General features: G+C 42.0%; 1 protein-coding gene across 2 annotated transcripts in view; it reads right to left on the reverse strand.

The window, feature by feature from the left end:
• Window positions 1-21109, reverse strand: part of rock2a (rho-associated, coiled-coil containing protein kinase 2a) — a 34088-nt gene extending 12979 nt beyond the window's left edge. The window contains exons 1-10 of one of the 2 annotated variants that reach the window (XM_047610721.1): window positions 20246-21109; window positions 5040-5121; window positions 4816-4916; window positions 4127-4264; window positions 3654-3914; window positions 2796-2940; window positions 2565-2703; window positions 2015-2106; window positions 806-965; window positions 635-689 (exon numbers count right to left, since the gene is read on the reverse strand). In XM_047610721.1, coding sequence (XP_047466677.1) covers window positions 635-689; window positions 806-965; window positions 2015-2106; window positions 2565-2703; window positions 2796-2940; window positions 3654-3914; window positions 4127-4264; window positions 4816-4916; window positions 5040-5121; window positions 20246-20344 — 1272 coding nt within the window. In that variant the 5' untranslated portion in view covers window positions 20345-21109. The remainder of the gene's footprint in view (window positions 1-634; window positions 690-805; window positions 966-2014; window positions 2107-2564; window positions 2704-2795; window positions 2941-3653; window positions 3915-4126; window positions 4265-4815; window positions 4917-5039; window positions 5122-20245) is intronic. The other variant, XM_047610722.1, reaches the window with a different exon arrangement.
• Between the last annotated feature and the right edge of the window lie 3679 nt (window positions 21110-24788).

Consider the following 24788-nt stretch of genomic DNA (forward strand, 5'->3'; position numbering starts at 1 on the left):
GGCAGTTACTAAACAATTCAGCAGTGGTTATAATAACCACTGAAAACAGATGCCTGCTGCATCTGGAATGACAAGAATGGTAAGAGTGAACTACCGCAGTAAATGCATGGATACAAAAGCAGAAATAAAGAGCAGCAAAGGGGTTTATAGAGCTGCGAAATAATTTGCTTTGGGGTTGTCAACTTCAACAATCAGTTTCACATTACGTATATTCATTTGATACTTAATGTAAAAAATGGATTAGCTGAGCTAAAACTGAAAATAAAACCTGGGCATTTGTCCTCCATGCTAGGATTGAAGCTGACAAGATTTTCCCAGATTAGCATTCAGCCACTCATGCTGAAAGCTGCTTAAGTCTTTCTCTGCAGCTAAGGACACTGAAATTCTAACAAAGTACAAATAAATCATGGGATCAGGGAAAGAAATCCCTTTCTGAGTCTTTTCCATCGTAATCCGTAATGTCAGTATGAAGCTGGACTGATCACAATGTCAACAGTCCTGTTCTCTGTGCTCGTGTAAACCGATAGCGCTCTTGTTTATTTCCTGAGAAGCTGAAGCCAAACTGTATAAGCGCAGTTGTTCATGGTGCACCTGGCATGTATTGCGTGTGCGGAAGTGAAAGTAGCCTACTTACCTCTCCTTTCGAATTCTCCTGAGCCACTGAGGAATTGTTGGGTGCATTTAGTAGCCTAAAAGAGGAAATGAACAAAATCAACACAAGGTCACAACCGCAGCCAAGCGCACTATTTTATCTGCACTGTTAAATCACTGAGGTTCCTAAAAACATCAGAAACATAGGATTTACTGGTCTTCTTTGAAGTAGGTGAAGCCAACAAAGGGTAACTGGTTTCCAACAAAAGCCTTTGGTGTGGGGAAGGTTTCTACGTCGCCTTTGTCATCTTCTATCTCGTCAAAGTTGCTGGTGTCTATGTCACTACTCAGCTCTGGGACCACAGGAGCAACAGCTGAGGAGAGAGAGGGAGACAGACAGAGAAAGAAAACAAGGTTGAAGTTAAGCAAGAATTGCTGGAAAAGGAAGTTCTGAGTAAACAAGTCTTGTTTCAGGCTAATAATTATTAATGTGTTCTCTGATACAGCTGCTATGCTGAAGAAATTCCTGCTGCAGGTTCTCATTGCTGGTTACTCACATTTCTTAAAACTCACCCATCAGTTTCCTTTGTTGATAAGCAGATCACACCACAATGGAATCTAAACTCTATACACACGTCTCAGGAGTGAAATATTGATCACGGTTGTTGGTGGTATCCTTTATTTTTACCAATACCTCAAACCAATGCTTTAAACAATTAGCTCATTGTCCATTGCAGACAGTTGGATGCTAGAGGATGGTCATGCCTGTGGTTGCCTGGGTAACTTGTGTATTTCACTCGGTAAATATTTCCAAGGAAAAAAGCTAATCACAACAACGTTTCTAGTGTATGGACTGGATAGCGCTCTAAGAAAATACTGCTACTGCTCCATCTGGGTCGACCTCAGTCAAGCCTCATCAAAGTCAACGTTCATTTCTCAAAGTGCGTCACATGTTTGAATTTCAATAAAGTTTATGAGAAGTTCTTCGGTAGGCTTGTTTTTTTTTGAGTAAACCTTTACAAAACTGCACAAAGATAAAGCACAGATGCACCACACACTCTAGACATGAACAGATTTGACTACATGTATCTATGTCTGTCTGGCTGACGATCGTCTGCAGATGAATCCAGACAAGCAGCATTTGTTGTGTCCAAGAGGAACATCTGATCATTAGGCTAGTTTGTCATAAATCTTCTATAATTTCTAAACAGAATAGGATGGAAGGGAAGGCCACAGCATACTGGGATGGACTTTGAACCACTCACCCCATACAGTTACAAAATGTTCCCTGTACCTCACTTGTCCTTTTTCTTCCCCCGGCCTTTCAAAATGACATCATTATACTTTTGTTTTAGGTGTAGATGTAGCAGAATGTTGCTGCTAAAAGAGCTGTGAGTTTAATAAGCATGCTTGTGATACTAACAGTCTCTGATGGTGTCGAAGGTCCACTGGTCGTTTTTGAAGAACGGGTGTCGCTTGATTTCCTCCACGCCGTTTCTCCCCAATCGCACCTCCCTCAAAACAAAGAGAGCGAATGAGTAGAGCAATGACCACGTCTAGCCTTTGCCCTGTGTCCAGCTGTACCGCTGGTAACGAGGAAACATGACACATTGTGTTTGCACAGTGTTTGAAAGTGACTGAAGTTAAAACACACAAACTTTGGTGACCTTTGTTACCAAGAACTACAAACATTCCAATGACTCTGTTGTCTGTAGATGTAATGACTCAGTTGTGAAGTGCTGAAACTGCACAAAGTCATGATCACCATAAGAAAAACTACCTTGCAGAGGTTTAATGTATGAAAATATGAAAAACTGACTGGTGTGGTTAAATGTAGACAGTTATGTATGAAAGGAAGGCCGTGTGGAATTGGCAGGCTATCAATGTTCTCATGCTGATTCATTTCCTCGACTTTGCCATTTTCCACGACGTCAAACTATCCCTTTCAAACGCCTTCCTCTAACTCTTTATACCTGTCAGTCAGGAAGGCACAGATGATATTCTTCGCATCTTTGGAGATCTCCACGTCATCTGGGAAGTTCAGAGAGTTCTTGTGGTCCATGATCTTACTGTAGGTTCCCACCAGGGAGTCGGCGTAGAACGGCGTGTCACCTAACATTGGGTTAGAAACCATGAAACAGACCACTTTATCTCAGCGCTCTTCCTTTGTAGCATGACTGTGATTTTATGAAATGTTCACTGACCCACTAGCATCTCGAAAATGAAGACCCCTACGGACCACCAGTCGCATTCCCTGCCATAGTAACCATCTCCTCCCTGGGATTTCAGCACCTCTGGAGAGATGTAATCTGGAGTCCCTACTGCTGTATCACAGTGCACCATGCCGGTCTGCAACACAAGTCATTATAAATCAGATACGCTTTGATGTGATAGGCCCACATCAGTGTCTCATCTTAGGGAAACTGACATGTATCAGGACAAACCAAAGCTTTCTCTCTGATTAATTAACCTCCCAGTCAGGCTACCATAAACTATGGCACTGTAACAAATTTGCTCTTACATTGAATTAAATTAGAACTCCCACCAGAATTAAGAAGTTCTCAAGTGTTGTCATCCACTGCCAAAATATAAACGTCTGATTGTTCCCGTTTTCAGGCATGCTATTTATGATAAGCTCTGACAAGCTGGCTGCTGATTTGTCACACTGAGTCACTTTGATTATTACAGTCATTACACTATGCCTCACCAACTGAGCTTCACTATATCATGTAGCTGGCAAGCAGCTCAGACTCATTACAACATGAACACACACACACTGTGATGTTTACTGGAATTTGAGACTAACAAGCTGTGATTTAGAACGGGGGATATGAGTCGTAGCTCAACAGCCTTAGCTTAGCAGTTTCTTTGCTTGGAATATAAAGAGAATCCATGTTCCACACAATCATTTTGTTGCCAATAATGACCAGATAAATGTCTTGGTTTTGGTTTTCTTGATATTTTAACCTGGTAGCAGACTGATTTGACTGTGAATATCTAAAAATCTGGTGGCAGTAAAGATGTAGCAGCGATGACGGCTCCGCTGACGCCCTTAAACTCACAGCGTCCATCTTCATGCACGTGCCGAAGTCGGCCAGCTTCAGGTGCCCGAGTCTGTCCAGCAGCATGTTGTCCGGCTTGACGTCGCGGTGGATGAAGCCCATGGAGTGAATGGCGTCCAGGGCCATCACTACCTCCGCCGTGTAGAACTTGGCCCATTTCTCCGGCACGTCGTAGGTGCTGGTGAGGTTGACCAGGTCACCTCCTGGCATGTACTCCATCACCATGTAGAGGTAGAGCTCATCTTGAAAGGCACAGCACAACTAAACACACAAACACAAGCTCTGCTTACTGGATGTACAATAGATTTTTATCAATGTCAAGAAATGACAAAATCAGAGGATCAACATTTGTGCATGTGAAGTGTAGGAAAATGTTGCATCGTCAATACAATCGCTGTATCTCTTTAATTAATATCTAAAAATACTATTAGAACAAATTTGATATGAGCCGATCAGTAACGTGAATGTTGTACCTGAACAACCCAGGGGCTGTTGGCAAAGGCCATGATGTCTCTCTCTTCCCAGAAGAATGCAGAGTCTGAGCGCTTGATCATCTCAAACTTGCTCAGCAGCTTCATGGCGTAGACCTTCTGTGAGGCTTTGTGTCTGACCTGAATGAGGTGGGAACCAGTTATTCAAATCCCGTAGGTCAGGTCAGGGGACATTTTTCAGGCCAAGGACCCTCAAACTGATGGGGAGATTAAGTAGGGATCCCCTACCTACTGTATGTGTTTGGCCTAGTGCTATTTATAAATATACATCACTATCATTATTTTACATTTAATATTAAGCTATCCCTTATCCCTTTATGAAAATATGTTGGATATATGTTAATGTGTATTCAAAGAAACTTGTGGGGGAAAATCAAAAAAAATATATTAAAAAAAACGCCTAATCAACCAAAGATTCTGCGACCCCCCCTGCAGTGCTTTAGGGGTCTCGGACCACCAGTTGAAGACCTATACTGTAGGTTATATAAAACTCAAGGACAAATTTACATAAAGTCACAATCAACAAGTGATCTTCTGAGTGCAGAATTTACCACATATTCTGAGTAATATTCAGACAGATTCTCAAGGACTCTCTTTTTATTTTAGTTCACTTTAATTTACTTTTCCAGAAACTGTGAGAAAAAAAGATGTCTGCAATGACCAATACTCACCAGCTGGACTTCACCAAACGCTCCTCGACCGATGACTTTTACTCTGTCAAAGTCTTCAGACTTCATCTGGAGATCTCGAGTCTGTCTTATGACTTTCTCATCTGAGGACAAATCGTATTTAAGCAGAAAAGAATTCAGTGTGTTATGACGTTTCGTTTTGTGCAGACAAACATCCTCCGTTTACTATTTATCTCATTACGATAGTCCCACAAAAAAATACTTACATCTGTTTAAGAAGGTTTCTATGTTTTTGTTCTTGCGTAGTGCAGGGTAGTCCAGGTCTAAGACCAGCGCATTTATGGAGTCCTACAAAAAAAAAAAAAAAAGAAGTTAGGCTTAATAACAGAAAACACAAAAAATAGACCATCTATGTAAATGATCAGCATAATAATAGTGCAAACAAATCAGATCACGGCACTGCTGCGACATTAAAAATCTGAAAGAAGGTGGAATGAAATTATACTGACACCACGTTATTAAAACGTTAACAAATATACAGCACAAAGACAGTGATGTGTTTGGGAGTCGTTGGACTGGATCACGTCTCTGTCTGGATGATAAACTAAGACAAACAACACAACCGGCTCCTACACCTTCCCTCCTAAGGAGTGTTCACCATATAAGCATAAAAGCTACAGCACTGTCAGCGCTGCAAGTGACACAGTCGTGTTTTTCCTCTCTGGGGGACCAGGTGTGTGCCAGTGGAAGTGGGCGGTCAGGGATTTACCAGTCACACCCTGAGCAAGACCCACGGTATACGGAGCGTAACAGGTGAAAGAAAGCACCCACATAACTCTGGGTGAAGAGAGGAGAGTGGTGGGGTAAGCATCATGCCACGTGGACTCAGGCCAGGGTCTGATCAGGAGGAGGGCGTCTGCTGCAAGACCTGAAACACCCTGTGAGTCCAGGAAACGGCACTGATGATGCGTCCAAGGCTGCGCATCAGAAGATGTTTCTGCAGCTCCCTGAACGTATATGGTATTTTAAAATCCTGTTGACTCACCCGCCATCACTTTTACCGTAACTGAGCTGTCATGAACAAAGTCAAAACAAAGGCATAACACATGTGTTACACAGAAGACTTCCTTGATGGTAAAAAGGCCACGTCACACTGTGTTGCAACGAAGACATGACAACTAATCCTGACCAACAGGAAATCTGTTTCCATGCATCAGCCCTCACTTACACAAGGATTACCGCAGTTTAAATTTAAAAAAAAAAATGTTTATTTGAAATTTAAATGACTTGTTTAACAATCACAGATATAATACTGATTCATTCATGATTTGGAAGAGCGTGAACGTCACTTACCACCCGGCTGCAGAAAAAATACACTTACAGATAAGATGTTTGGCAAACGTTTTCCTACCACTGAAGGCGACACAGCGGAGGACTCTCAGTATTACTAACCAGGGGCAGCTTCTCTGAGGAGACTTTATTTTCCGTCTACTTTCCCACCGCTGCACAGAAGAAAAACTGCTCCACACCACTGCTACCCAACAAGTTTGAATGAAACCTGCCAATCTCCCCTCAGCATTTCATTCAACAGTGATCAACTTGACTGACTGGATACACAAACAGCAACTACATGCAAAGCAAATAGTTTAAACTGAAGCCTTTGTTCCTCGGGAGAGGGAGGCACAATGACTAATTTCTCCATCGGCGGCTGCCCACTTGATTCTGTCGATGATATTCATCCGTTGACAAATGATGAACGCACTGTTTCTGTGACCTTTTGAAAACAATCTAAGAGAGATGAAGTCAGCCCGACGCAGTATGAATTCACTTGTTCAGAGCCACATTCATGGCATCTGGCACAACTACAGAAAACATTCTGTAGTCAAACGTTCAGGATGAAATGTGCTGTGCCTCCTAGTAAAGTCAGTTTCCTTCTAACCTTCACTCTTATCAGTTAATACATCAAATTCTTAGTAAACTGAAATTTATATAAAATTTTCCTTGCATCAAGATCTCATGCACCATATTTGCTATTAAGATTATCGTCATTATTTTTTTTGCACTGCATTATTTTGCACAAACTGCTACCTCACTCTACATTTTATAACCTTAACAGTTGTATTATATTACCAATTTTAGCCATTTTAATTACCATTACACACTGTATACACAGAATGGCTCTATATTTCTATTTTCCGCTCTATATCTTTGAGACTGTTGTTATTTTTTTGGATATTCTCTCACATGTGCTATTGTTTTTTGTATATATATTCTTGTCTAATTCTGCACTACTGTGACAAGGAACCACGTGGGATAAATAAACAATGTCTTTCTGTCTTAAATCTAAACTTCACTTCTCATCAGAATTAGTGTCTTGCGTTTATATGGTGCTGACAGTCATACATTGACTTCTTGGATATAAAGTGGCATGACTTCACGTGATCCCTTTTTCATGTTTGTGAGAGATAACTAGCACATGAATAATTGAGTTGTGGCCAAAAAAATGTATTTTGTGAGGTCACAGTGGCCTCAGCTTGGACCATCAGATTCTAATCAGTTCATCCTTCAGTCAAAGTGGATGTTTATACTAAGTTTAAAGAAAGAAATTCCCCCTAAGGCGTTCCTGAGAGACCGTGTTCGTGAGAATGGCACAGACAGACATGCTTACTATTAGGTCCATTCTGCATATTTTTTTGGACTATTTTTGTTATTTTAGTCATTTTCCCAAAACTCATTGAACACTAGATTTGCTTTTTTTTCCACAGAAGAACAAAATGTTATTGCACAATTGAATTAAATGCTTTTTCATTGACGGGATATTGCTTCATCATTTTTTCATGAATTAAGCAGGCTGCGAGTTTCCACATGTATAATTTACATTCACAAACCCACCGTGTGCGTTGTGTTCATATTAGCCGTCAGCGTAAGTGAAACAGGCTCTCGTCAGGCTGCCAAACCAAACCAAATCCATCACACACAAATCACTGGCTAAATCAACTGCCCTGTATATTGTGCACACACTGGTGGGCTCAGGAACATAAAAGACCTGGAGGGTCATGAAAGACAACTGTGGAGGAGGAGGATTGCTGGCAACGTGCAGCCAAGTGGAGAACACTGGTTAGCAGGTAGGCACCATATTTTGTTTTTTTAAAAATCATTTTTGTTCAAGTCTACTATAAAGAGATTACTTCATGGAAGCAAATCCTGAGGATTCCCCACCAGCTGCAAACCATAAATACACGTCAAGAATAGAAAGAACAGATCAGACTTTAGAGGAAAACATCTAAAAAGAAAGGTCAGAGCTGAAGGTAAAGGCACGCCGACGGCCTGGAACGGCTGATGATAAGGGAACGTTCCTTTTGTACTCACAAATCGGAATTTCAGAGTTTGAGGCGGCATTTACAACTGGAACGTCATCAAAGTCTGATTTTCTACTCTACTTCTACTTGAGTTGAGTTACCCTTTTAATATTCCATTTATTAGCACTTCTGATTAGTTTTTGTTGCACTAAATTGCTCAAACAGACAGTATTTTTCAACATACATGCGTTGAAATGCTGCTATAGGAATTTCGATTGTTTTGTGTGTTATATGGCAACTACAAGCCCATGCGGTAACAATGTCTAAAATAATAGCCTGGCAAAACCAAAACAGAGTCAAACACCATCATAGCAAACAATGTTATTAATAATGTATATTTTTTTCTACAATTAAAACTTTTGAATATTCTTATAAATTTCTTCCTTGTCTGTGGTCTTGTAGATTTCATCATTGTAAATAATTCTAGTAAAAAAAAACTTGGTTCAAGTTATCTGTTCAATGTACAATTTCCATAACTTAAAGAGCCTAAATTTAGTTTAACATTAGAGTAATAATATCAGTTCATATCAAAAATAAAAATTAAAAAAAAAATAATAATTTCATTCAAAAAAAGGTAAACTTTGAACACACCAAGTTGCCACCAAGTTACACTCAGACGAGGTCAGAGGTTTCATGGACGCGACATCTAGTTTTCTGACTACTGTAACTGGAACGCCGATAGCTCAGTGTGACGTCATTCCCAGTACTGAATTCCACCTCCGAGGTAAATGGAACGCACCATAAATAATCATCTGTAAAACACAGTGGAGGCAGTGTGGTGGAGTGGGCATGTATGACTTACAACAGCACTGGGCCACTAATGTTTATTGATCATGTGTCAGAAGAAGGATGAATTCTGAAGTGTATAGAGATATACTGTTCTGCTCAGATCCAAGAGGACTATTATGCAGTGGCTGAGTCAGACTACAGATGGAGCATGTAATGCACTAGTTGAAAAGGCAAAAAACAAAGAATAAACTGAAGGAAGCTAAAGAGCATCATAGGAGAGTCACTGTCTGTTGATCAATTTTTAACTCCTAAAAATAAGGGTCTGAATAAAAATGGCTGCAATTCCATATTACATATTATTATTAATTATGTATCTGATTACAGGGCTTGGAAATTCAATTCTTATAGTAACCATTAAAGGTGTGATATGCAGATAATAAAAATAAACGAGTAAATATGCAGAAGGTCCAGGACACTGTAGACAACTGCAGGCAAGATACCGTTTTAGTCATCTTTGATTGTTGACCTTTCCTTTGAAAGGTCTGATAAGCTTTTACCACTTTTAGTCACTTTGAGTTTGGGAGTCTCCAGTCTGTGATTTAAGTGACACGTACCCCCCTGTTTGGGTGGTGCTAAACAGAATGCACACACTGCAGCAGTCCAAACAGGAACAGGGCTGAGAAATGCTGCCCTGCAGCATGTTAACTTGAGTGAACACAAGCTAAGTATTTATGGCATTTAGACATTTCATGGCGGACATTAGCGCAGTTTGACTATGGGCAGTGTAGGGAAAGTATTACATAAGGCAAAGACAGACTGGTGCTGACCCATAATCGTTACAGTGTGTAACAATAAGGAAGTCATCTATCAGCTTTTGTCAGCTATGCATTCCTGAACGGTCAGTGAAGAACTGGAACAAGAGAACCCAAAAACGGCCTTGTGCTGTAATAGGCTCCTTTAAGACAATTTGTCACTTTCCCTTCTGTTCCTGTTCTTCCATCATTACAGTGCTACGCAGCGCAGTACATTCTGTTTCACTCCTCCCTCACTTCCTCGATACTCATTTCTCCTCAACCGTTCTGTCATCTCTTTCCGTGCATTTTTCTGCAGCTCTCTTCCTCCGTCTTATGCGTTCGTCCTCCCGCTCTCTCCGCCGCTCTCCGCTCGGGTGAAGTCGGCCCCGTTTCATCATCTCGACGACACTTCCCCATTAAAGGACTGACCTCGCGCAAAACTACTATTTAAGGGAAAAAATACGCACACCGGGAGGTGGAGAGGGGTTGCCGGGTGTCTGCGCTCATACACCCGCACGCACACGTGCACGAGGATCTCCTGACGAGCATGGCAATACAGGAAGTGACCCACCCAACCCCGGGGCTGGCAGATAATTTCACTGTGTCATGAAGCCAGTCCCTGTGTGCTAGTCATTTCCTCTGAGGCAGCGATCTCTGCTGCTACTGCTGGTCCATATTTCACTGCAGCTGAGGAAATATATAAAACAAATGCACTCCGAGTACAGCCCTGCATGCATATACGCATGTAAGTTGCAGCACTTGCTTACATAACATCTTCAAAGCAGCCAAACATGAAGAGCTGCAGCTGAAATCAACATCCGACCGATGCTGTTTACCACTTACTTATTGATTCATTTGTACGCTGCAGTTCCATGATGTAAATTTCACTGTGGTCAGTTTTTATGGGCAAGGCTGCGGTAGTGACTACAGTGCTGCTACAGTGTGGTTGTCACGTTAGACACAAACAAACAACTGCATTAACCAATGGTGATTTGCCATTTCCTCGTTTTATACGTTTCATTTGCTCTTTTTGCATGATTATCAAGTGTTGTCTTTTATAGCACTCTGACTGAATATATAATATAATATAATAACTCTACAGCAGCTTTGGATTTTCACACATCTTCTGTCATATCCGATAGCATTTAATATGCAGACGGATTCATTTCCGCTTAGTCACAGCATGTGACGCCAGCGTTACATCCATTATTCTGCTGTTGTGTCGAGAGCAAAGCAACAATATTATAACGCACACACTGTGGATCCTTAGCACATTGTATGCAGCAGACCTCACAAGCTGTGTGTTTAGTTTCAAATGTTTTTAAAACTTTGAACTCTAAACATGTAATTTTCATGTAGCTATACACTTTTATTAGAAGTGGATGATTTATTGCTGTTATCATTTGGAAACATTGTTTCATAGCAACTTACGATCCAAACCTCAGCCGCCCCAGGGTGCAGCCTGAAATCTGTTAGATGCCTGTTAAAATCAAATGTGATCATTTGGAAATTCGAGTAACTGTTGGCTCCAAACCACAACATGTCTCGGGCTGTTGGGTCTTGTTGTGAATTTTCAGTCTCAGCTGGTTCTGCGATCACTTGAAAAAGCTTTGATTTGTTCACAGCGTCAGAACCGTTGGACTCGGGCTGGAACAGGTCGTATGTGCAGTTCATGTCTCTGTCCGGCAGAACGAATGGAAACACATGTTCAGTGTTTCCTGTGCATCACGGCAAACTGTCAATAATCCACCGCATGTTGTCAGACTTTTAGGGACCGTTCAGGTCTTACGTCTGGACGTAGGTGGCCAGATTCAGATACACGCGTTCAGACTTTACTTTGAATATGCATCTCCAGATCCAATCTCATCTTGTAGAATAGAAGCCAAGAATAGCGCTGTTTCATGTGTGTCATGAACTTCTCATGCACATATGTCAAGTTATCATTATATCATTATATCCATATCCACCTGTTATACGTCAGACCTGCACCAAACAAATTATTATCCCTTTTTTTTATGTGATCAGATCACCCAGATCAGATCTTGATTCAATTCTTAACATGGCAGAGGAAGGTGGTGCTTCCTACTAAAGTCCTCACCCTATAAAGTATCACCTTCATAGGTGATTCAGTTTTACACATTTCCAACTTTGGACATAAAAACGTTGGCAAAAGCCGTCCATTGACAGCTGCAACGAGAAATTCAAAGTAAACAGTGCTGTAACACTTGGACTCGCAGCAGGCATGCAGCAAACATTCCCTATCTACACACTGGACCTCGCGGTGACATGTTATTACTTTCTCTGTCATTTCTACATCACCCCTCTCAAAACAAGATGAATTAAACGCTGGAAGGGTAAATAAATAAATACATGTTGCCCTGACGACAGTGCGTGGCGCCAGTGGCTCAGTCTCCGCGGTGAGGAAGCGAGCGTGGCGTTGTTGGAGACACAACAGTTTTTGTTATTGTTTTTAACTGATTAATCACACTCCACTTAAGGCTGTTTGGCAGGTAAAGGAGCATCCATAGGGGCGTAGGAGAATAAACCTGAAGAGACAGCATCGTGTAGTGCAAAGTGTAGACGAGGATACATTCTTCAAAACAGTCAGCGTTCCACTTTAAAATGCTTCCTCGGCCACGTTTGCAGCTATTTGAAGGCATCAGGATTTGCAGACACCCTGTAGGTCATAAATAATGAGCTGTTTAGTGCAACAGAGTTACACAAGAGAAATGACTGCAAGCAGCTCTTCTAATTTACCTCCATTAGCACGAGTGTAGAAAAAAAAAATGCCAACAAGACTCTGGAGGACATTTCTCAGTTACTCAGTGGAAACAGCTATTTATGAATATTAAATAACTGACGAGTGTGTGGGGAAGTGAAAAGCTGGATTAACCAGTGAAACACACAAACTGCTCCTCGACCTGTTCCAGACGACCACAGATGCTTCCTGCCTGATTTATATAGTGATGTGGGCCTCACATCAAAAAGGAAGGTTTGTTACAATTAGAAACTATACTTCCTTGACAGCAGTTTCATAGATAAGACATTTCCCTGTTCAGATACATGAACAGCCTCATGGTGATGCTTTCCCAAGCTGATAGGAGTGTGTCCAGCTACGCTTATCAGAATGAGTTGTTATATATATATATCTATTAGATAGCACTTGGGCATTTTATCTCTGCTATACTGTAATCCAGCCAGTGGGTTATGGCTGGTTGCTTAGCAACTTCTGCAAAATACAAAGTGGAAACCAGTTGAAGCTACAGAGAAGCAGTCGGCAGGAGTTTTATAAGAGCTCAGTTTCTGCACATTCTATTCTTTTCCATTTTATTTACCCAGCCTGGTGTTGACATTAGAGAGCGGTCATTCTCCCCTTGCCTGCTTCCACTCTTTATCACCCTATAAAAAGCCACGTGGATCCACTAGTCAGGAATGCAATGATGTTAACCTGAAAGGAGCTAAACACAGAAAGGAATAACTCAACTATTCAAAGTATCACATTGCAGCGTCTCTCTGCTCCACTTGCAGCCCTTTTCCCCTGCCGCCCACCAGAAAGCCCTCTTCCTTCGCTCATACCCATCTCATCGCTAGGCATGTAGAACAGAAAACAAGCACCGCTGCTCTGGGCTTTAAAAGGATTGAGCAGAAAGTTAATGTTTTGATTGAATTCCAGACGTTTTAAAAATAGTGGTGGGGATAAACGGTGGGCCGGGCAGAGAGAGGGAACCGTGCCAGGCGGAGCCCGTAAACCCTCCAAGAAAGACACAACAGCAGGAATCCTGTGCCCCCAAATAGCACGGCTAATGTCTCCACGGGGAATAACAAGGGTATGTCTTACTCTTGCATTTGACAGATTTCTGTCCCATGCTCCTGTGCCCTACGCATTTTTGGCACCCACGCTTTGTTATAAAGTATACTGAGGAATGTGCCAGGAAAAATAGCTAAGGGAGGACTGGATCTACACAAGGTCCTGCTGCCTGTTAACCTTTAACTAAAAAGTTCCTCTAAATGTTGATAAATGTTGATGATGTTTCTAACTTTTATGTACATGTTCTACCCAGTAGACTTATGTGCCGTCCAAGATGCAATTTATCCATATGATCTGAACAATTATTTTCCTTGATCAATATTCTAAACAGAAAAGATTACAATAGAATAAGTACTATTTATGTTTCATTTTCTCCTTCCTGTTAATTGTGCTTGATTGAATTTGTCAGAAATTCAAGTAGCTATTGCCTCATATTTAAGGGGGCCTCCAGCCAAAAAGATTATTGCAAAGCAAAGGTTTGTATTGTTAATTTATAGATTAAATTATTCACAGTCATGAATATAATTTTACAAAAAGACTAAACCGTTAACTTTCTGGTTACAAGACATAAAATATTCAGTTCTTATTCGTTTCCGATTATTTTATCCTGTTTTTCTAACACAGGCAGCAAAGAATGCCTGCGATGGAATACACGTTGCATATGGATCCAACTTGTAATTAAGAAAACACTGGCACTAATGAGATGTCATTAGGCTAGGTTTCAATTTCAACCTCTGACATGAACATGGTTAAATGTGTATATAAATATTTTCAGCATTGGCACAAACTATTTGAATTGTAACTGCCAAACAATCAACCACGCACATACAAATGTTCTTGTTTGGGTTTGTTGAAGGAAATGAAAGCTGTATGAACTCAGTGGCAATCCATAGCTGTTTGGTAATGTGTGTGTGTGTGTGTGTGTGTGTGTGTGTGTATTGTTCCGTTGTTGCTGCTGGCTGCACACAATACAACTTGTGTGTTGCTAAGATCAACTAAATGATGCGTTTGCTTGTAAAAATCAACGCAAATGCGTGTCCATGAGCACCAAGGCTCAGTGTGTGTGTGTGTGTGTGTGTGTGTGTGTGTGTGAATAAAAGAAAGTGTGTGGGCAGGAGGTTGCGTTTCACCAGCAGGTTATGATGGAATGATAAAGCTGAGGCCAGATGGATGGGCTGAGCGTTATGCGTGGGAGCCTCCTGTTCTCTTCTCTGCTCTCCTCACTCACACCCTCGCCGTTAAAAACTATAAATACACCAAGACTCAGGTATCAGACTCTTAAAACATTCGCACGGCAAAAATTTTGCGCCAGACAGGATTCGTACAGTGTTAACCGCGGTGCACTTTGCATATCTCTGTTGCCACATTGATCAGTGTGGGAAGTAAAGTTCATCAAAAGTCAAATCTCCCATCAGAGCTGCAATATCCACAAACTATGCATCAAGAAAGGACCTAATGTATCACATAGACTTTATGTCTAGACAAGAAGATCCCCCAGATTAAGAGGACTCTCAGTGTGCACACATTTCCTTTCACATGACAACGACGTACCACTACGACATAATGTATCAGTTCATCCCGCTGCAGCTTCGCTACAAGTCCTAATGTCATATTAAAAGGTTGGATGAGATTCACAGCAATGCATTTAAATATTTATTACTGCAGCACAGTTGCACTAATAATAATGTGAGGAATTACAGTAGTAGGAACGACTCTTTTGATTTGTCCAAGGTATTACATAACGTATAATCAAGGTGCTGAGGAGAAGCATGGGTTTATTTATGCGTGTCTTTGAGTGGGGGTGCTCGTGGATTTCTGTTCAGTTTGAAATGAATACTTTACTGTCACTTTAACTTCAAAAGCAAAGTTGCAGAAGTCATCACATTACTCCTCCCTCGAATCTTTCTGAACATAAGGTACCTGCCAGTAAGTAGTGAGCTTTATGTAAACAATGGACAGATGTCTGGTGTATCACTGCAGCGCAGAGATCAGTAATAAGCAGCTTAAGAGACGACCACTTCCAGCACAACATCCACACATAGAAAAATCCAAGACACAAGGCCTCAGGAAAGGGTCTCCACAACAGATCTGAGGTCCACTTTGTGATATATTCCTAAAACAGTGCACTACACATACACATAATACCTCATTTGCTGAATACATAAAAAACAGTAGAGCATTAGCATACAGTATGTATAGTATGACTATAGTTGAAAATACTAATTAGTACTCAGTTTTGTTATTTGCCATTTTATTTGAGTTTGTATATTGATATACACAAGGTAGCGTCAGGTTGTGCATTCGTTTTTCCTGTTCTAAGTTTTATTTAAAAACGGCCACTGCACAACAAAATGACAATGATGAAGTGTGTTGAAATCTCACATTACTGTTACTCACAGCGGAGAGAGGTCTGAAGTATCAAGTGTAAACTGGGGTCATTTAAGACACAGCTTATTTCTTGAACATTTGCAGCAACTTCCTCGAGTGTCGTCATCACAGTGACTTTGCCAGACGACCAGTAGTCCGGTTCACAAACACCCATAAAAGTGACAGTAACATGGGGATTAAACAAATGAGGTACATGCAGATCTGATGTTAGCGTCTTTCCTGCAATAAAAAAAAAAACAAACTTTGACAGTCTGCGCTTTCAAACGTGCACAACTGTGGCTTCAGCAAACAGGGAAAACCTTGATGAACTTTCCGAGCTCTGACCACTGAAGACGCTACATACAGTAACTGCAGCGAAGGACATTTTCAGAAAGCCGAGGGCTCGCGCACCCGAAAGATGCCGGGTCTTCCTCACAGGAGTGGAGCAAAAACCAAAAAAAAAAAAAACAGACCGAGGAGAGGCCCAACCGTCTCACAAGAGGAGGTGTGGAGCAGAGAGACTGGCTTGTTTTGAAGGAAAAAAAAAATTGGCCGGGGCCACCGTCCCCAGTGCCTTATAAGGCAGTGTTTCTATCCAGCTAGCACATTGAAGCAGGGACTGCTGTTGCTCGTCTGACAGCAGCTCCACTGAACTGCAGTGATGAGACGGGTGTGTCTGGTTGACAATCAGCCAAGGAGAACACGACATGCAGGGGTTATCCCCACTTCCCTAAAGAGCTACACGTTAAAAGAAGGTGCAGCGCAGGCAACACACCGGTGGAAAGGTGGAAAGGAAAAGGAGAGATGAATAAATGGGCACATAGCAGATGATGACAGAGGGATTGAGGGGTGAGTATTAGGTGAGAGATGAGGGGATCAAAAGTGAATCACAAAATGGAAAACTAAGCAAAAAGGACAGCACATTGTAATTAAAAGGCTTCGTTGCATGCTGCTGAAAGTGATCCCCGCGCCGAATGACTAAAAAAGAAATAATTCCTAAGAGATGATCTGGAAAACATCCCATTAGCTCTCAGCTATCCACATCCCGTTATATCATTCGGTCAGCAGCGGAATCCGGAGACACAGGACCGGGGCAACAGTTAAAATACCTGCAGCGTGTTTAACAAGCCCGAGAGGAGGAGCTGAGCTGCAGGCTGAGAAAGAGGTAAAGCCAGGGAAAAAGAGATAAGGCTGAAAAGTGAAAGGGGAAAGTGCAGCCATTCATAGGGACTTTGAGCCTCATATACAGTACAGCTGCCAAGTATTTACTCAATGAGGTCATTTCCTTTAGAACAGCAGAAAGGCAACTTAAGGGACTTGCAATCTAGTGTCCATATTTTTTTTTTTATCTTGAAAATGCCCTTTCTTTTGCTTGTCCTCAACACTCTCTCTGTACTTGGAGCTGCCAGGTAAGTACAGCTTTAGCTTCATCCAGCAGCGTGGTGTACTGCCAAATAATGACCACTGCAGTTCGCACAAGGAGAAGGTTGCCGAGAACTCAGGTTACACTTCGATCGAACGCTGATAGAGGTAATATGGGAGTTAACAGTTTCTTATAGAAGTTCGTGGTGGCATTAAAGCATCCTTAACGTGATATTTGCTGTCTAGTTTGTTCTTTTTAAAAGCATACGGGGAGAAGGCAACATCTCTGCTCCCCAGTAGAAAGGTCAGAGTTCAAAACCCAAGAGGTCAGCTGCTTAAAAAAGGGAAAATTATGGTGTTTCCTTGATGGATACCGCACATTCCTTCATGTCAGTTTTTTGTCCTCGGGGTAGTGAGCCCACTGCTGATTGGCAAGCCCTAAACACATTCAATCTCACGTTTACTGAAGAGTGCAAACCTGAAAAGAGTGGCTGAGTTTCTTCTACTAAAACTGGAGCCAAGAATACAGTAAGGTTGGCCAAGTCCATCTTTTACTTTGTTAAGTTAGCTGGAAAGGGACATCCAATGCACAGTAAAAGGCTGGACTTGAGCCATATAATTATTATCATTATTATTATTATTGCACGGCTAACTATATAACTTTAGTGGATGTTATCTGACCACTGGTGCTGAACAGCAGAAGCTCTTGAGAACTAAACCAAAAACCACATGTGTTGCTGAACACCTTGAGCATTTGTCCGCACATGTTATCTCTACCTGAGGTCGTGAGTAGAAGCATCCTTCATCTGATGTTATCGGGCTCTTCTTTAAATAGTGTCCGACGCTACTTACACCATTGTTCAGCGCCTATTTATTGCTTCTTGTGTCGTACTGGGTTTAGCTCAGGAAGAGCAGCTTTTAGGCTGTTATGTTTAAGTGAAATTGAACTTTTAAATCAATCAGGATTGTGGACGTTGGAGGATAATGTGAAGGCAAATGTAATCCAACAAGCATAAATATTTGGTGCACAAAAATCCCACAATAATCACACAGCTACGGACAATCACGATCAGAACGTAGGCTAAAGAAGTATGAACAAACTATAATAATGCTGTTTCAGTCGTGGATAAAATAAAAAAAAAGGCATTGAGCAGCGCACCGCACGCACACTGGCAATAAATAAACCGTCAGACTAATACAATGCAGCTTTTTTTTTATGCTTTTCTTTTTTCCTGTTTCTTTGCCACAATAGCAGGGGATTTGTGATTCATTATTTACCGAACATGAGCCTGTGAGCAATTATAAAGGCACTTAAAGCATGCGTGTTTTTATTCCACCTGCAAAAAAGGACATATGCAAGCCCTCAGTGTTTGAATCCCACCCTCAGAGGCAAAACTTCTTGATCCCAGCGACAGCGCCGAGGCTGCTAAAAATGGAAAACTGGAGCCTGTTCTCTCCTACGCATGCTTCCCACTCAACTTTTGTCTTTAACACTCAACACTTCTCTCTCCCCGGCTCATGTGCAGGAAGTAAACACCACCGGTGTTCAAGTAAGTATTCTGCTAAATGTTTTAAAAGGAAGAGGGAACAGACCAGGAGTGCCTCAAGTTGTACGGAGGGGGAACATGGGAGAGGATGTGCAGGGCCCCCCCCCCCCGCCCGACTTAGATGGGGCCCATTAAAAGGGGTTAGGTGATGCTTTTTAAGATAGACCTGGCAGTGTGTTTGCACTTTGTCAGATCCAGTTAGGGGGCCCGGATATTCACCACACCGCTCCACGAAGGAACATAGATTTACAGCCACAGTCGGCAACGTGACACAAATTGGTTTAAGTTAAGGGTTTGATAATATCTCGATCGGTGTCTGGAGAGGCATCAGACTCAGGGTGACACCAAACACGAGTCAAGGTTCGTTCATTCTCGCGCAAAACCGACGGGGAAAACGTATTTTGGGAGAACGGGGTTAAACTTAAGTGTATGAAGATGTTCTTTCCCATTTAAGCCCAAAGTCATAATATGCAATGGTGTAATGGAAGGATTTTTCCACTGACTTATGCAACTTTAGGTCATCACAAAACTCATCCGCTGCACTTTTTCACCAGACACTGAGCAGGGTCTCAGCTGCACTAGTACGAACGTCATGGAAGCGCTGTAGAAACAAAGACGATTCAATCCTACGAGGGGTAAACATGGAGACCTGGGACTTTACTTACATCTGCGCCAGATTGCTTCCTTCATTTTAGTTGAGGAAAGCCAAACGGAAAAGACGCGGGCACATGGGAATCAGTGTATCACCGGGTTAAAGGTTCCGCTCGTAACTGGGCTGAGCTGATGAGATTAATATAAAAATATGTATGGTAAAAGACACTTTGATTGACAAACCTTCTCATCTTACTGGCTGACCACGCCAAAGCTAGCATGCTCTTATGTTTATGTTGGAGGCAGCTCGTATTTACGGGAATAATCCTCTTTCCGAGAGTCTCTCTCATAGCAGAGACTAGAACAGGAGTACAAAGATGATGCAGGCGTGATTGTATTAACATGTGAGCACTCGGACGACAGTGTGTTTGGAGATCTAGCTGGGAGCACAGTGGACAGTGGTCTGGAGTTCCCAAGTGCCGTCTCAGCCGGAAATATTAGTCTCCATGAAAACACCAAGTGGGACATTCTCCTCTAGTTAATCCTAATCTGTAGACACGCTTCAAAGAGCCCCAAAACAGCACTGTCTGCACCCCGTCTTAACTATTAATCAGGCCTGTCTACACTGTGTCCACCCTGTTGATCTCATTCTGGCTGCTTTAAATATATATATATATATATATATAATTAAAATACATATTCTGGAGGGGTGTCTGATCTCAGGACACGGTGGAAACGGACGAGCCTCATCGTTGTGACAGGAATAAAGACTAAGATGACAAGATGCAGCCAACACCGTGGCGACATTAACAAGCAAAATGCTGTCACCTAGGTGCGTGCATGCTGTCTAGTGTTTCAGTGACAGGCCAACACGGTATCATGAATAATCCATGAGGTGCATCCCAGTTGACTCACCAGCAAACTTTCCAGGTTTATGGCACACCGCGGGTCTCTGATCATGTCCTCCAGCTTCTTCAGCCGGGTTTCCATCCTCCTCTCGGCGCCTTGCGACATGACTGCGGCGTCCGTGTGGTGAAAAGTTGAGCAGAAAATAACGAGGAGGTCGTCCAAAAAGCGTGTTGAGTTTACATGTGAACCGTCTTTGTTCCTGGCTAATGGCCGTGGGCCTAGCGGAGCAGCCTCGGGCTCTCAGCCCACCCAAATCGCGTCCAGCAGGAGTAGCGTGGACAATGAGGAGAAACTACTCCAAAAGAAACTCCCCGCGTGCCGAAACTCTCCCAAGCCAGCGGGATTTCAGAGCCGACAAATGTGACGTTACGTGTGAGTTATCGCCTCGCTTTAAGTGGAAATATTCATTTTTCCTCGCCCCCCAAACTCGGCGATAAAGTTTGAATTTGGAGACACCAGCAGCAACAGGCAGCAGGGCGTTTTCTTTGCCCCCCTCTCCTCCCCTTTCTCTCCAGTCTTTGGCCGCTTGGAAATTCTGTGGACTCGCTCAAAAACAACAAAAAAAGTAAGTTCCTCTTGGTTTCACCCCATTCAACAATGTTCGGAGTCCGTCAGAGGTGTAGTTTATCCTCGGCGCTGCCACAAGATAATATGTGTTCTCCCGCGCTGAATTTTTAATAAGCACACACTCCCTTCCTGGGTTTCTTCTCGCATTTTCGCATTTGTCGTCCTCGTCTTATCCTCTTTCGGGGCTGGGGTGGGCAGAGAAGAAGTTTTTCTCGCGCACAAAAGTCCTTCGGCGGCTGAATTCTTCACCGTAGACTCACATCTACTCACCACCAACACACGGAGGCTGCTGGAGTCTCTCTCCTCCCCCTGACATCAACATACCGAGAACTCAATTACCCATAATTCAGCCGCCCCCCTCACCCCGTGTGTCTTCATACTTCGAGGTAGCTTCAATTCAAAAACTCTGATTGTCTAATTTCCTCCTGTAGCTTCAACAGCTCAAATATAAATATGTTTTATATAAAGAGGAGAATTCCGGTTCATTCTTAAAAAAAAATTGAAAAGGTTGTACATATAATTATACTTATAAATGTAATCTAAAGGAGTGAATACTAGACTTGATTTGTCATTTAGATTTCCATTTAAATGAAATGTCGGCGCAATGGCTCAGAGCACAGCAGGAATACTGATCAGAAACAGTATATACAGTATATATACAGTATATAAATATAACAAATATAATATAGGATGAGGATAAATATATCGCACAGTACTATTTGCAGGGGAAAATATTGCACGGCAACAGCACAGAGGTAAAAGTGGAGGAGGAGGAAGGAAATATTGTAATGAGTTCAGGAGTCTTATGGCATGTGGGAAGAAACCGTTTTTTAATCTGGCTGTTTTGGTCCATAGGCTGCGTATCCTCCTTCCAGAGGCCAACAGCGAGAACAGTCCATGGTGGGGGTGGAGCGGTCTCAGGCAGAGCGTCTTTGCAATGTCCTGGATGGGAGGAAGTGAACTCCTGATGATTGTCTCCGCTGTCCTCACCACCCCGTGTAGGGACTTCCGGTCAGAGGCACTACAAGCCCCTGACCAGACAGAGATGCAGCTGGTCAGTCACCTCTGTAGAAGGTGGTTGGTGAGAGAGTCGAGCAGCCAGTTACACAGATGGGTGCTGAAACCAGATGCTCTAGCCTCCAATTGGAGTACACAAATGGCATCCTCAGTGGAGCGGTTAGGGTGATATGCAAACTGGTACGAGTCAAATGTTGGGGGGAGTCTGGAGACAATGTGGTCCTTTACCAGCCTCTCAAAGCACCTCATCATGATGGGGGTGAATGCTGCCGGGCGGTAATCATTGAGGAAAGAGGTGCCATTGTCTTTGGGTACCGGTACAGATGTGGAAGTCTTGAAGCAGGATGGTACCACAGCGTGGAGCAGCGAGGTGTTGACAGTGTCTCTGAGAACCCCAACCAGTTGGACGTTGACCTTCATCAGGGTTCTCCAGACATCAGCTAAGGCAGAATTACTGCTCATCCGGGTTTGGAACAGCTTTTCTTCCCGGGGTGTTGTTTTGTGCCTCCCAAAGTAGTTGGCCAGTTGTGTGTTTGTGTGCTATTTCCAATTCCTGCATCACTAACAGGAAGTGATACATTTTTACGTTCTCTATATTTGGAGTAGTTTTCATGAAGGAGAGCAGCCACGGCCATTGAACAGATAAACACACAAGCACCACCTACAGAAACAAAAGTTTGTCCAGTGATTCAGCACTCACAGCCGTGGATATTTGTTTGACAGGTGATTTCTTGGAAATTCGGTCCAAAATAACACACGATGAGCTGTTTAAAACACACGCTGAGCTAGGACACTATGTTTGTACCTCACATCTCCTCCCGCTACTCATTCCACAAAGCTAAATCATCACATGGAAAAGGAAAAGCAAAGCCCATTCTTAGCCCCATAATTGTTCATTGAGCTTGAACAGAGCAGAACTTGAGACAATTTGTGTTGTTATAGAACTGAATTAAATTGAACTGAATAGAATTCCACAATGAACATTGACTTCATATGTAAAAGGGTCAGTCTTGGTAGTTTTTTTTTAGTAAATGTAAGTGATATATTAATGTTGATAATTATAACAGTATTAAAGGTCCCATATTGCACTCCATTTTAACAAAGTAATGATAGTTTCATTGGGTATTTCAGGTTCTGTCCAAAACACCAGTTATATCTTTCGTTTCACAGTGTCCCTTTACACCCCTGATTTTAATCACATTTCAAATGGGCTGTTTCACAGTTTGTGGCTTTAAAAGCTCACCTTTGGGAGTCCCTTTCAAGACGAGGACTGTGATTTGCTGCCATTGCCATGCACACCCTGGAAATAAGTGGGCAAGAGAGCCAACATAACCGGCAATTGAAGCATTTAAATGACATCAGAGTGGTGTATGTCCTCGTATTACATCATGACTTGCCATAATCCTGAATGGACACAAACTCGTTCTGAGCCAAAGGGAAAGGAAAGAAATGAGGGTGGTGCTCTGATCCAAAGCAGAACATCAAAAGTGAGAGGGAGGAACAAAGTGCTCCGCTGCTGGCTGTTCTTTTTACCTGCAAAAATTCTGCAATGGTCTTTGTCAAATCACTTGTTTATGAATAGATCAGACTAATAGAGACATCAGATTAACTTGTCAAGACCTGAACAGGTTTAAATCAGTGGGTTTGAATGGTTCTTTGCCTGTGTTTTGTAATAGGGTATGGTGCAAAAGTGTGTTGTAAACAGTTGACAGTGATTTGGATCATTTGTTTCCAAACAAAAAATCAGCGCCGTGGTCCCGTGGTCTGCATTCTGTTCCTGTGCCTGTGTGGCCTTTCTTTCAGCGTTACCATAGTCCAAAGACACGTGTGTTAGGTATTTAATTGGTGAATTAAATCGACTGTATGCGTGTGAATAAATGTTTGTCTCTCTGTTACAGACTGGCGAGCTCTCCAGGGTGTACCCATTATGTTGCGCAAAGCCAGCTGCATGGGACAGACCCCAGATAATACATCCAGCCTTTAATGTATGTATCATGGCATATACAGTATTAGCAGCTTTTTTGTCATCCACATATACATATATATGTCATATGCATATATCCAGGATATGGTAAAATATCAATAGTTTAATCAACCACAACTAACACATAAAGACAAAGATAGGTCGACTTTATTTTTTCAGAACAGCTGTCATGTTGGATGCATTTTATTAAACATTCATTAAACAGTCCCTCCTGTTTGTTTACTGTAAATGTGAATGTGAAGACATCAATCAAGACGTTTCCCGTTGCTGAGGAGTGAGTCATTCCTTTAGGAAACCATGAGATGGCGCTAGAGACCATTAAATCCACATTAGTCATCCGCACAGCTGAAACTTTATATATATATTTGGGTGGATATATTTCTGAATGCCACCCTTCCCACCTGTTCACCTCCATGTCTTCCGGTGAACGTATTTAAGGAAGTTAATTAATTAAAACCTAATCACTATGAACTATTCTTGATGCAGTTCTATTTTTTTTTTCCAACTGACCAGATCATGAATATTTAAAATAATATAACCAAAGTCTGGCCAGTTATGAATAATTAATTATTGGAAAATGTGTTTAAACACTTTGTTGCGTTTGCATTAATTATTAAACACATTTCGGCATGACTGGCATGTCCTGTGGCATAGTTTTTTTTTTTCATCTTAAACTTTATCTAAAACACTATCATGTAATTCTAAAACAGTCTTAAATATCATGCTTGAAGAACAATATTATCCTCATTAATCTAATATTATACAGGCTGAATCTTTTGCATCTTTTGCAAAGTGATTTTCAAGAAGAAGCATAATTAAGTGTGTGAAAACACTTCTCTGAGACGCACACCTTTTCTCAGTGTTTATATTAAAGGTCTTATTGCAGACTCGTTTGACTGAACAACACTTCTGAAATTCCCATGGAACTTATCAATTAAGATTTCCACAGATTTCTGCTGATTCCGGGCAGCTCTTGACAAG

This window comes from Mugil cephalus, chromosome 17, assembly GCF_022458985.1.
Source record: "Mugil cephalus isolate CIBA_MC_2020 chromosome 17, CIBA_Mcephalus_1.1, whole genome shotgun sequence".
Classification (NCBI taxonomy): Eukaryota; Metazoa; Chordata; class Actinopteri; order Mugiliformes; family Mugilidae; genus Mugil; species Mugil cephalus.